The sequence below is a fragment of the Poecilia reticulata genome, chromosome 4 (genome assembly GCF_904066995.2).
Source record: "Poecilia reticulata chromosome 4, P_reticulata-male-v2, whole genome shotgun sequence".
In the NCBI taxonomy this organism is placed as follows: domain Eukaryota; kingdom Metazoa; phylum Chordata; class Actinopteri; order Cyprinodontiformes; family Poeciliidae; genus Poecilia; species Poecilia reticulata.
The window spans coordinates 7,271,362-7,285,079 of NC_088833.1; the positions used below are offsets into that span (position 1 = coordinate 7,271,362).

The 13,718-nt window shown below is 37.3% G+C and overlaps 1 protein-coding gene across 5 annotated transcripts in view; it reads right to left on the reverse strand.

The window, feature by feature from the left end:
* rfx2 (regulatory factor X, 2 (influences HLA class II expression)) overlaps positions 1-13,718 on the reverse strand; it is a 35,423-nt gene that overhangs the window by 7,286 nt on the left and 14,419 nt on the right. For 3 of the 5 annotated variants that reach the window (XM_081606128.1, XM_081606130.1, XM_081606129.1), the window contains exons 2-10: positions 12,558-12,666; positions 11,903-11,974; positions 8,840-8,916; positions 7,189-7,459; positions 6,170-6,244; positions 4,026-4,207; positions 3,745-3,864; positions 2,714-2,835; positions 2,411-2,529 (exon numbers count right to left, since the gene is read on the reverse strand). In XM_081606128.1, the coding sequence (XP_081462254.1) occupies positions 2,411-2,529; positions 2,714-2,835; positions 3,745-3,864; positions 4,026-4,207; positions 6,170-6,244; positions 7,189-7,459; positions 8,840-8,916; positions 11,903-11,974; positions 12,558-12,665 (1,146 nt within the window). In that variant the 5' untranslated portion in view covers position 12,666. The remainder of the gene's footprint in view (positions 1-2,410; positions 2,530-2,713; positions 2,836-3,744; positions 3,865-4,025; positions 4,208-6,169; positions 6,245-7,188; positions 7,460-8,839; positions 8,917-11,902; positions 11,975-12,557; positions 12,667-13,718) is intronic. The other 2 variants (XM_081606131.1, XM_081606132.1) reach the window with 2 other exon arrangements.

Below are 13,718 nucleotides of genomic sequence, written 5' to 3' on the forward strand. Positions count from 1 at the left end.
TTAATTATAATCATTAAAAACTTTAGATTAATTTAACAGAGATAATTTTCACGCATTTATTTCTTCTGATTTTGATGACATCAGCAGAACTTATGGCTAATGAAAACCAAAATTCAGTTTCTTATAAAGTTGCATCAAAATATATAAATATATATTTTCAATGTAGAAATATTATATTAGAGCCTACACAATAATGGAAGGCTTGCTGACCTCAAAAAGCCCCCACTAAAGAAGTTGATTGTTACATACAAGCACATCAATGGAAAATTGAGTGGAAGGAAAAAGTATGGGAGAGAAAATGCAAGAGAGATAGAATTGTTGCAGAGAAGTTTTCAGATGAGAGAGTTTGGAGGAAGAGCAAAGAGGCGGTGATGATTTGGGCTGCGTTGGTCACAGCTGTCTGCCAGACAGTTATAAAGCACTGCATGTGCTCCTCTGCTGACAATCTTTATTTATAGAGAAGCTGATTTTATCTTCCAGCAAGAAACACCTGGTATTGCTGGGCCTGATTGACGTGAAACTTCTAAAATAATCTCTGGAGCATCAAGAGGAAGATGAGAGACAATGAAGATGAGATAATAGAGCAAACTGGGCTTCCTTAAAACAGGCTGATCATGTCCATGCCACGCTGCATTGATGCAGTACTGACTCCATATACTGTACACGGACATGATAGATTTTTTTTTTAATTAATCCTATACTTAAAATGCTTAAGAAAATGAAGCTGTAATTCAAACTTTAGCTCAGTAATATTAAAAAAGACTAAGCTCTAAGGAAATGCATTCCTCATACTAGCAACTTGTTTCTTGATGTCTAAAGATTACGCAAAGCAGACAGATTAGTCCCTGGGAGCGGTAAGAGTGGCAGAAATGTGACGGTGGACAAAGACAGGAGTCTGTCCATCCGTCCGCAGACACGGCGGCACAAAGGCCCGAGGGGAGGCCGCCACAAAGACACCGAGATGTCCACCCAGCACGCTGAAAGGTTAATTGGCATATCTTGAAAGCTGTGCAGAGATGAAAAGACGGCTGGAACAAAGGCGGTGTGTGGAGAAGCCGGACAAGAGGAGGGCAGGGATAATATGATAAAACCCCGAGCTTCGTCGCTTTAATCGCTGCCTCTCTCCGGGATCCAACGGCCCAAATTCTTGGGTTGTTTCTCCCGCTGTCATATCTGGGTTCCATCTTCAGGCTGCGCACGTGATTCTCTGTCAGGGAACTGAACCGAACTGCGGCGGGTAAACTACGGTTGTGAAACGTCATTTCTCAAGAACTCTGATTTCCTCACCCAGAATATTTACAGTTTAGAAATAAGACACCTGCAGGCTGCGGCCCGTTTTCCCAACATTGGGACATTACGAAGGAATTTCAGCTGTTTCCATAAACAGACTCAATGCGGTTTCATTCGTATGAAATTTAAATTACCATCGATTGTAAATGTATTTGGGATATTCAGCTTTGATTACCATCCAACAAAAGCACAGGATTCACTCACTATGTGATGAAGCAGGAGAGACGTAAGCCTCAGCTCAACACATAAAATCAGTAAATTAGCTCGTTACAAAAAACCTCATGTGTTTCACCAATTCAAATCCAAAAGGTGAGGCTTATATAAACACAAAGTGATACAGAGACATGAAAGTACTAATGAATGAATGCAGCATTTATTGTGATATATTTATTAGTATGATAAGAATTCAGATTTATTGTTGCTACGATAAATTCCAATTAAAGATGTTGAAAAATATTGTTGTGATTTCTAGTTTTATTATTTTCTCCAATGTTTGTTCAATAAAAGTACCAATAAAAATCTATTAATTTGAAAATATGATTAAATGAAGTTACTGTGCGCCGTCTAATGGTATAAATGACACCTCTTTTTGGTGTTCTAAAGAAGCTTGTAACAAATGAGCATGTTTTTTAAAAGTCATGCCATGACAGTTGCCTAAAAAATAATAAATAGTCCCCTATTGTCGCTTTTATCGTTATCACAATAGTAACATAATAGTATCAAGATAAAACTTTAAGTCCAAGTCGCCCAGCCCTAAATGGAAGTGATCAGTCGTTCCACTTTGCTTCACATTACTCTCACTCATGGTGGCTGTTTACATTTTCTAGCAGACTTTTTCTTTCCACTTAACTTTCCACTAGTATTCTTAGATACAGCAGTCTGGCAGTTGCAGTAACTGTCAAATTAAGCTAATAATCTGTTGTTCATCTTTTTAGTTTTTGTTTTAATCAACCATACGCAAAAACAGACATAAGAACCTTCAAAGTACATAACACTGCGAGTCATAATTCTATGTAGTATTCCAGTTTTTAACTATTACCGCAATTAAAAAACTATTAATGATTATTAAGAAGCGCATGCAGGTATAAAGCAGAAATGATTGTGCAGAGATGAGTCTCACCTCACAGTGGCTTCTGTAGAGCGTCTGCAACTTCTTAATATCAGTCATGCTGATGCGCTCAGGAAGAGGCTGCGTGCCCAGGTCCGGAGAAGGAAACGGAGGTAAGGAGTGAGACGTGTCTGTGGAAATGGACATGGATGAGTGTTCGTCTATAAACCCAACATCTCCAGGCAGGAAAGACAGAATCTATGGGAATCTGTTGTGATGGTGCCAAAAGAAGACCTTCAAGTGCAACTCAAAAATATCAAATCTGGGGGGAAAAAATGTATAAAAACGGTACATAAAGGCAGCTTGTGTGTTTACCGATGTACTGCTGGTGCTGCTGGGTTTGAGCGGCCACCGACTGCTCTTGGGTGCTGCTGCAGTGCTGAGAGCTTCCACACAGACTGTCAGACATGCTATCCACCTTCTGCAGAGGCTTAAACCTGCACAAACACGAGAGTGAGACATTCGTGTTAGTTGTAATAGTGGACAGATAACCTGAGTAAACACAAAAAGCCGTTTTAAAACAACATTTTCATTCACTGAGGGGGAAAAAAACTGCCCAACCCAGTCAGGCCCTCTGGGAGAAAGCAACCACCTCCTTATTAAAGCATGAATTAACGATGACTAAGTTACGTTTCTTAGAAAACTGAACTCAGTTTTACAAGTCAAAACAAGGCACCGATACCCCTACACAAAACTTTAAAAATACTTTAATTATACTGTCTTCTGGCAAAGTTTGCTGGATAAATATAGTTGTTTTGAGACAATTTTCAAGTAATATATTGGTAATCGTATTAATATTCCCAAAGCTCAATAAGTTTTAAATTCTAATGAATATTTCACATTGGACCTGGAAGATATCTTAAATATCCAAAATAAATAAAACAGCAGAAACATGAACTATGAAGTTTCTGTAAACAAAACGTCCTTCTAAAGAGATAGCTAAGGAAAAAACACCAGACTGAAGACTTTTGTCATCCAGTTTTCAGTAGAAAAAGAAAACCAAAAAAAGAGGAAAACAACAAATCATTCAAATAAAAATTACTGAGCTCGTTTTAATTCATCATGCAATTAATTGATTTATTGTCTTCAATTACATGTTACTGCTAAGGTTTGTTATTTATAAACACCTGATTACAGGAACAGTTGAAGGTTCTTACAATAAGACCTCTATAATACTCCAAACGAAACATCACCAAACAAAACCTAAAATTAAAATTTTAACAAAATGGAAATGGTTTGGACAGAAAATGACTAAATACTGAAACAATTTAATCACAAATTACAAAAAAACAAAATGTAAGTTGACCTGGAAACTGTATTTTTCCACCTGTTGCTAAAAGTCTGACCTCTGTTTCTGGTGGACAGGCTGCTGCCGCATCGCCATGTACTGGGTGTCCTCCTGCAGCCGGTTCAGGGGAGAATCTGGTTTCACCCGGATGCCGTAGTAATGGTACTTGGAGTTGCCTCTGAAGGAGAGAAAAGAGCCAGAAAGCAGTGAGAAAAAGCCTTACCATCAGAGTAATTACTATCATTACTCTCCACCAGTCGCTCTCCAGTACATGTAAGCATGATCATATTCATCACTTCTTGAAAAGTTATGCGATTACTGTTATCAGCGTCCTCCTACCTGGTGCCGAGGCGCCGCGTCCTTAGACCCATAAAGACGGAGCGGATGAGCTTCCCGAAGGACGCTGCGTTAACCGGATCCAGTTTCTGCTCCTGGCAGTGCCTGAGGTAATGGTTGTAGAGGGAACACCGGGGCAGGCTCACTCCCTCCGCCGTCTCGTAGTTGTCCAGCAGCCACTGAAGCTGCAAACATGGAGGAGAATATATTCACTCCCGGAGCGTTCCCAGGAGACGGACCTGAGCCGCAGATCTTTTTATCATATCAAACGCCACATAACGCACATCACACAGCCTCTGATTTTTAAACATCCACCCGTGACCATGTCTGTCTCTGAGCTACGGCTGTAAATAACCAGAGCAATGAAAACTGCTACTAGAGTTAAAATAACTGAACTTTAAACACACAATTTGGACACATGAAGTTCAATGTTAAAGGGAAGACCTTAAATTACATGTCTACCAATTTAAATTCAAATATGTAATTTAGTTTTAATGATTTCTTACACTTTTTTATAAAAATTGTGTTGTAGTTTCCTTCGTTTTGCCTTTACTGTTTGCACTGATTGCATTTATTGACAAAGTATGTCTAGTTACGTATTTTAAAGTATTTTTAGGTAGGCAGTCGTTGTACAGGGACAACAAATGAAAAGAGCCAATATAATAAATATTGGTTTATTATAACATATTTACAGAAATGTTAATCAATGTGCATTTAATTTTTATAACCACAGCCCTTAAACAAAGACCTAAATATTCACAGCAATAAAATCCTTTAAATGTAGATGTGACAAAAAAATTAATAAACTCCGTGACAAATTAAAAACAAAAACGTAAAAGTGAAAAATGAAACAGTCAATGATACATAAAATGTAGTGGGAAGAAGACAAAAAATGTTAATGCGACAAAAAAATAACAGTAAAATTATTAAATGTGACAATAATAAAATAAATTGTAAATGTGACAAATATGTGAAATCAAACTGTAAAGATGTGTTGCAACTTTTCCTCTTCTGTCTTTTAAATATTTTCCTCTCCTCCACCACAGAAGCGTTTTGTTGGAGCGTCTCCACTAAAAACAATTTCTCAGTAAAACTCTAGTTTTTTTATGCTGCTAATAGAAAACTGAATAGCTGTCTTTGTTCTTTAGTATTTTGTAGCTGGAGAAAACAAAATTGGACACTGAATCTGTCATTGATATGCAATTTAGAAAGGCCAATGAAAACAGTTAAAAATGTTTGACCACTGTAACATTTTTCTACAGAAACTCAAGGCTCATAGAACAAAAGATTGAAGATTTATCTCCGCAATTTTATCAGACTTCTTGCAATCAATATGTCATTAAATTAATTTAAATAATTCTTATAGAAAACAAAAAAAAACACAATAATTCGTGAACATTTTGAAGTTTGTTTTAAGAGCTTTACATTTAACATGCAGTGTGTTTGATGCTATGTTTTTTAGTATTTTTTTATTTATCTTTAGACTTTACCTCTGTAACACAATGTTAATCTTTCTGTGCTGTTCTGTTTCACCATTTATGGATAAATAAAACTAAAATATATAATTATTGACACTGTTACGGGGATACCATGCAAACATCATCGGAAAAACTAATTATTAATATTTAATCCAAACACAGCACTAAGTTTATAGAATGTAGACAAGTTTTTTTACTTATTATTTACCGTTTGTCTATGCAAGATCAATTGGAACCACATTACAATACACAAGGAGCCAATTTTAGATTATTATTCAAATTTGTAAAAGGTTTTCCATCCAAGGAAACGATTGCATCGAGTCACTGACCTACAAGATAAAAAAATCTTTTGGTTCGTCCAACTAACTTTTTCCCTCCAATAAAAAAATCAAAAAGAAAGCTAGCTGGTGAAAAGGCAGGAAAAACAAATAATCAGCATTAGTTCATGCAGAGTATCAGAGCAATCATCTGAAATTTGTATATAAGGAAAAGTGACAGCACACATGAGTTTAGGTCAAGAATGAAACTAAATCAAATCATTTTGGGAAGGGGAAAGAAAGCCAGCAGCAAACAGTGATTCACTGAGCAGACACAAGCAGAACACAGAGTCCACAGATTCAGCCATAACTTTCTGTTCTGTTTTACATAGAAAGTTCCTGGTTGACTTACATGGCTGTTGAGCAGGCTGCTTTTGTGACTTGCAATTCCTTCAGACTTTTGGAGGTTTTCAATCGCCATTTCAAGCTGAAGAAAGAAGCATGCAAAACAGAAAAAAACAGGATACACAGAAAGGGAGGAGGCAGAACAGAGAGAGAGAGAAAGAGAGAGAGAGAAAACAGGAAGATTGCAGGGGTATAATGTTGGGGAGAAAGAAGAAGAGAAGAGAAAAGGGAAATAAGACTGTTAGCAAGCAGCCAGATCTCTGCATTTCCATTAAAATCAGTCAGTGTTGCAGCCAAATCCATTATTGGCTGACAAAAGCATGCAAATCAAGGGACTCATAGGGTTAAGCAGCTCAGTGACGGCTCAGGGTCTGACACACTAAAGTATGCAAATAGGAACAACAAACAGGGTCACAGGTCAAATAAAGACCTGGGTCAACAATGTCAATCATCCCAGAGTTGGTTCAACTTCAAAAAACTTTTTAAAACCAAAATAGGCAGATACGTTAGAAGCTACTATGACAAAATCAGGCACAACATAAAGTAACTCTACATTAATTTCTTCAGAGAGAAAAAAACTAAATTATTTGAGTGATTAAATGTTTAACTGAATGACTAAAGCGGAGACATCTATGGAGGAAAATCAATCAAAACTGATGCCAGACTTTAGACATAAGAGAAGGAAAAAGAAGCAGGCAGCGTTCCAAGGCTTTAGGAGAGATCCAGCGGGCTCTGGGCCAAATGGTAAGAAGCCCCAGGGGTTTCTTTGTTTCAGGGGCTCTCGAATGCCCCGTGAAAACCCTTAAAACAATTCAGCCCTGAATTAAGGCAAAGTCCCACTTTTGCAAGCTAGCTGCCTAGCACCACTTTGCTCTCAGTGTGTGGTCATTCAGGTACAACAACTCAAATCAGGTTGTGGACTGCTGGCATAAAGGAGTGTTAATCAGGAAACGGGTCCTGCCAGCCGAGCCAACAGAATCCACAGAAAACTTTGACTTTCCCGGTTCTACCTCAGGACCAACTCACCATGGCTGAGGAGGAGCGAGACGAGTGTGAGATGTGGTTGCGGTTCCCCTCCATGCCGCCGCTGTGCAGCAGGTAGGTGCTGCCACTGGAAATGATGTGGCTGCTGCCCACGTCCATGGCGATGCCCACCATGCCGTGAGGCGGCACGCCACTGCTGGCGGAGGACACCACCGTGGTGACGTGGGTTCCTCCAGCCTGAGAGTCAAAGTAGGCGCCCCCGCTGCCCTGTCCGTACAGCTGGGAGTCCGGGTTGTAGGAGTAGGCCGTTCGGCTGCAGACAGATCGCTGCGGTTAGCATCAGGTGCATTCTGAGTTTTACCATAAACATTTTCAATAAATTCGCTTTGTCCTGTTCCAGAAGTTCAATAAAAGCAGAGATGCACCAAGAAATCAGCTGCTGATTTTTGGTTTAATCGGAAACTCAAATGTTCTAATCATTTTTCAGTCAGTGAATTTATCATACCACTACTGGGTTACACTCACTGAAATGATTAATCAGGATAATTGTGATTAATTGACTGTTGGAGTAATCGTCAACTAATTCAGTAATCGATTAATCATAAACTGGAAGAGACAGACTCAAAAAAAAGGCAATTTTTTCAAAAAAGCAACTGTCAGAGCAGTTAGTAAGCCAAAACTTTACAAAAATTTACATTTTGCATTTATGATTTAAAAAAACAAAAACTTCTTTGTCTGTGAAAATGTTCGACCCAAAACTCCTCAGGTGGCTGTTTTAGCTTCACCTGATTTAAATCCTACTAAAGGAAATATTTCCTTATCAAATTATTAATTGTCTAAATTGTAAAGTAAACAGATTATCTCTACACAGTATTGATGCTAAGTCAAGCAGAAAGAGATGGATTTTTCACAAGTTAATATTATAAGTGTTTCTTAGCTGTAGATGCATCTTTTGCAACAAATGATCAAGCATTCGCTAAAGGAGTGCTACGTTAACGTCAGTTTATTTTCCAAAACAAATTATTTGTTTTCATTGCATCTCTAGTACTGTATTGGTTAAATAAAAAATATTCAGAATGGGCAATTTTTTCTATCCAATTATTCAATTAATTGTCACAATACTAGATAGAATAACTGATAACTAGATTAATCGTTAGTTGCAGCCCTAAACTGCAGTGGATTATTGATGTGTTGAATAGCTAGATCAGAATTCAAAATCAAAATTTTGATCAGCGTATCCCTTGTTAAGCTCACAGGAATGATTTGCTGCTGGTATGTAATTGTGTCGACATGGACAACAGATTAAGTTACGTCACAAAACTCGGTCATATTGGAGCGACAAACAATAAAACTGCAAAACGGAGAAGAAGAAAAAACAGCTGGGCTTTAATTAGCCTAAATGGCACTTTGATTGGAGCCACTTTAAAAACAGTTGGTGATGCAGTTAACATGAGGAGACAAGTGGGGAGGGAAATCTTATCCGTCACCATGTTTTCAACACACCACTCTCACTCTTGCATAATTTAAGAAGATTGTAATCACTGTGGTGTGAACTGTGAGTCTGTGTCAGAATCTGGAAAAAAATAACTGCAGGTTTTTGTCAAATTTCATGTGTTTTTTTTTTTATTACGTAAAACTTCCTTCACAGGAATAAAACACCTTAAAACCAGTGAAATTAAAGAACTGAGCTTACATAGTTCCGTTGGTATAAACTGCTTCTCCGCTTTCTCCTACATATTGTACTTGAGTTGGGTAGACATGTTGCACCTGCTGCTTGTATAAAGAGAAACAGTACAAAAAGTCGTGTTCAGAGTTAAAACAGCTGTGAAATGGAAAAAATGCAGTTAGGTGATTAAATAAAATATAGCAGAAAAAAGAAAAACCAGTCCACCCCTTGGCTTATTCACAATCTGTCCAAAACACAAGCTATTAAAATTTTTTTTTTAAATCATCAATTAAAACCCCAGCTAAAGGTGTGTAAAAAAAATTTTTTTTACTGCAGCATAACAATCTAAAAATGAAAAATTAAGAAAAATCCAACCTTTTATGCAAGTCAATTTATTTAGTGGACGGAAAAACCCCACATTTTTCTGTTTTTCTTCTAAAAATCTCAAATGCAGCTGTAAGAATATGTCTACAAACTAATGAACACTTTGAATTGATCGCTTCTACAGTTGATAGGAATAAAATCTTTGATTATTAACCCACAACTTCCTGGTTCCCTGGAATATACACAGATTTAATTTGACACAGAGCCCCATTTTGCTTAACCCTTCTTCAAAATGGAAAAAAAAACATGGGATTCAATAAAAGCAGATGTGTGTATTATTATTATTATTATTATTATTATTATTACCAAGTCATGAAATGGCTACAAGGACAAGGCTGCTCAGCAAAACTTTCACATATTTAATATCAGAGAAATTATTATTAAGACAACTGAAACTTTGAAAAACAGTGCTGGACAGAGATCCATCCTGCCATCACATACAGAGAGTAGCGGATTAGAAACAATCTCCAAAGCTTACCATTAGAGGTCTGTAGTAAATATTGAGGGGTCACCATGTCTCCTTAATAATCTATAAACATGTCAGCAGTTGGGAAGCATGTCAGATGTTCTGCCATGCCTAAAACATCCGAGGCTTTGGGCCTTTCTGAAAATGGGTCATAACTGGGTCTTTCAGCTCAGTAATGATCCATAACATCCGGTTACATTGACACAATAATCATTCACAAGAAACTGTTTTCAATGCCCATCTGAGTCTATAGAACAAAATCGTACAGAAAAACTGCAGGGAAAACTGAATTTATGACATAAAAAATACCCCTAGCTCTGAACAACATACAGAGATAATGAAAAGAAGAACGGTCAAATATTCTTCTGTGTCCCAACATTGTGATAAAAAGAAAAATTCTGTCCTGGTGGCAAAACTGAAAAATACAAAATAAAAACATAGACCAGCTGTGGTGATTTTGTAAATAAAAAAAATAAAAATTGTATAGAATAACTTATTTATCTGGGATTTTTCTTCCAAATTGCATAAATGTATTCAAACTAAGGCTTGCACATTTCTTAATTTTTCTCCAAGATTGTTGTACAGAAGTAAAAAAAAAACAAAAACATCTTTACCTGGGGTGCCAATAATGTGGATGCTACAAAAATGTGAAGAAAATTGGAATTGGACAATGAAACTAAATTAATTGCTACTGGTTATGAAATGCATCCGAACTTCAACAGACTGTAATGATGCAGATGCACAACTAGACATGTAGGAACTACTTAAGGATGAAAATGGAGAGAAAGTCGTAACAAACGGTTGGGTTTTGGTTCAAGCCTTCAGGAATACCACTCAAACTCTGCAGCAGGTTGACACAGCGCACTGAGACTAAGACGAGTTGAAGACCAAAAAAAAAAATCATAATGTCACAAGTCATATTTAACAGTTAAGTCCAAAATTGTTCATACTCCTGGCAGATTCGGATTTAATTTTTTTTTCTGAAAAGAAATTTATCACTAGAGTTACTCGAACATCAAATTCAAAAAGAAAAAGCTTGTGTTTACATTTACGGATGCAATGTCACAAATCATTTACACCCATCTCAATAATAAGAATATTTTTTACTGGCATTACAGCAATCAAATCATTGTTTGAATTGCTGACTAGGTTTTGGTGTATTTTTACCATTTTATCTGTTGTTGGTGATGAGCTCCAAGTCTTTGCGTTTGGAAAACCTCCATACCATAACCCTAATCTTCAGCTCTTGACACAGATTATCCATCAAATCCAGGTTTGCAATCTAGCTGGGCCACTACACAATTTTCATATTATTTGCAGTCAGAATAAAAATTTGGTTATTAACAATTACAATAAACTTACGTCTGCCAGACATAAGTCTAATTTTGGCTCTAATTGCACTTTTAATTTTTTCAACATTAATCTAGCTGTAAATATTTTTGTGTTGCTGCCTGGACTTCCATTTTCCACAGTTTTAGTATGTGAATGTTGATGTTAATGACACATGTGCATGTGTTTCAAACGAAAAGGGGGTAGCTGGAGACAATCCTGCAGATGTTCCTTTACAAAAACATGTCTCCCAGTAGAAATGTTTCTAACAAAGTGAGGTATAGCATCAAAATCAACCTCAGTGGGTTGGAAGAAGGGAGCCTAACGAGGGTGTTTCCTCCCATCAAACTGGGAATAAGAAAGCAGTGCCAGGTCAAAAACAGCCTCATTTTAACTTGGGTGTTTGTGATCTGACAGCTCAGCCACAGAATGAAACTTTTCATATCTTTAAGACAAAGGAAAAGATGCACAGCTTGTTGGAGAGGAACAGGCTGGTAAGTTAAGTCTTACCAAAAATCAAATTTAAGATAATTTTTGCTGAATGGAAAGTGTCACAAATAGATAAATAATATATCTTTGAGAATATACAGAGCACTGAAAATGATTTACTCCAAAATAATGGTCCAAATCATGATAAGTCCAACTCTGAGTGGCTCAAAAGGAAGAAACTTATTCATCTATGGATTGGTTTAATAAAACTCAAGGGTCAGGTTGGTTTGGGCAACTGTTTTTCACTTGAAAATGAATAAATTTGTAGCCAAATAACCATGTTTTAGGAAAACAACGTATATCTCTCTGGCTAAATTAAACTGGTAAAAAGACTTTTGAAAATCTTTAAAGCAGTCTGTAAAAAGTCAAGGGGTGTCCAACTGTTTTCAGAACACGGTACAGGTATGCACGGTACTGTGTACCTGCTGGGGGACCCTGGATACTGATACTTGTCCTCCTTTCTGAGCTGAGCCTGTGGCTTGAACCAGCACCCTCTGTGTGAATATGAGACACAACTCAATTACATAGGTATGCATGTACATACACACACAAATACTCTAGACGTCTACACAACAAGAAAACACCTTTATCAAGAAAACACCTTTATCAAGAAAACACTGATTACTACATGTTAAACTTTTCATTGTTTCGGAAAAGATGTCGACATTTTACTGAAAAACAGAAGCAGCGAAGGCAGAGAAATGGAACGAGAGACATTCAAATGAGATGAGAGGTGTAGGTTTTTTTTATGTGGCATCCAGTCCAATTTTCTGCCATCAAGCAGCTCATTTGTGTCACCAATTGATAAAAAAAAGACACCAGTTATTAACTTTAAATAGTATAACTTAAAATTCCTGATGAAAAATAAATCTAACACCATTTCTGCTGGTTTTACCTGTACAGTTAATCTTTAGCGCATTCAGAATTTACTGCTTTCAGTTTTAACATCATTCAAAATATTTACAATAAGCTCCTGACTGACATTTTATCCTATCTAGGATTAGGAAGTCCAATCGAAGAAGGCTTTTTTCCTGTCCTTATAGAAACAGCAGGTGGGCTGATGGGCGGGGTCCCTACCTGCTGGGAGGCTGGGACAGGCTGTACCACAGGAGCCTGGGCTGATGATGATGTCCGTAGTGTTGCCACACCAGTGGGGGGGTCTGACGCTGCTTCTGAGTTCTGCATGCTGGAATTCATAGAGAGAAAATAAATATGGGATAATGCACTAATCTGGAACAAAAATTTCACAGAACATTCAGAGGTAATATTAAGATTTAAAACTAGAAATTCGGGGTGCTGTGGGGGTGAAGCACAACCCATGTAGAAAGGCCTTAGTCCTCAACGCGGCTGTCACAGCTTTGAGTCCCAGCCTGTTGATCTTTGCCACATTTCTTCCCAATCTCTCATTACCCACTTTCCTGTCTGACCGCCATCAAGTAAAGGTCACTAGAGCCAATGAAACCTTTAAAATAAGAATTGCATCAAGAATTGGACGATGCTTAGTTTGATCTGTCCTGATCACTGGCTGGTCAGTCAGAAAATGAAAAATCCAATCTTTTTTGCAGTCAGTGAACATACCAGATACTCTTTGTTGCATTTTTTTTTTTTTTAGAAAATAAAGTAGCTATTGACTAAAAGTACCAGAAGTTATTAAAGAAAGAAATAACACGTACAAAAAAACAAAACAAAACTCCTTTACTCTGGTATCAGCAAAAGAGACCCACAAGAGGGATACTAGAAGTTGCTTAGGTTTTTGTATTTATGGATTTTTGTTGTTTCAGTTTTCTTGACTGTGGTTTAGGTGGTTTTGTTCAGACTTTTGCTGTCTCCAAAATTCTCCAAAGCATAATAAAAAAGCCACCAGATTCATTTTCAGTCTTTTTTGATCACAGAATAACAAGGGGGGTCTGAATAATGTAAATACAACAACAAAGTCAGTAAGTTGACAGCAAAGGGGGAAGCGCAGAGATGCAACAAGCAGTTTAAAAGGGAAAATGTATTTCCTATGACATGTCAAGACATGCCTGTGGTTGATTCCAGCCATAAGAGAGAGACTTTTGGCTGCTAACAGGAAGGCCAACTTGAGAACCGCACAGGTGATTGGTTTAAACCTTTTAAGTCTTGGGAAATGAGGGGATTGGAAATGTTAGCAACCTTTTGAACATTTCAGCGTTAACATGAGAATCTATATTCACTAAGAAACAAACAGTGGCTATTGTTTTATTTATGCTACTTGTG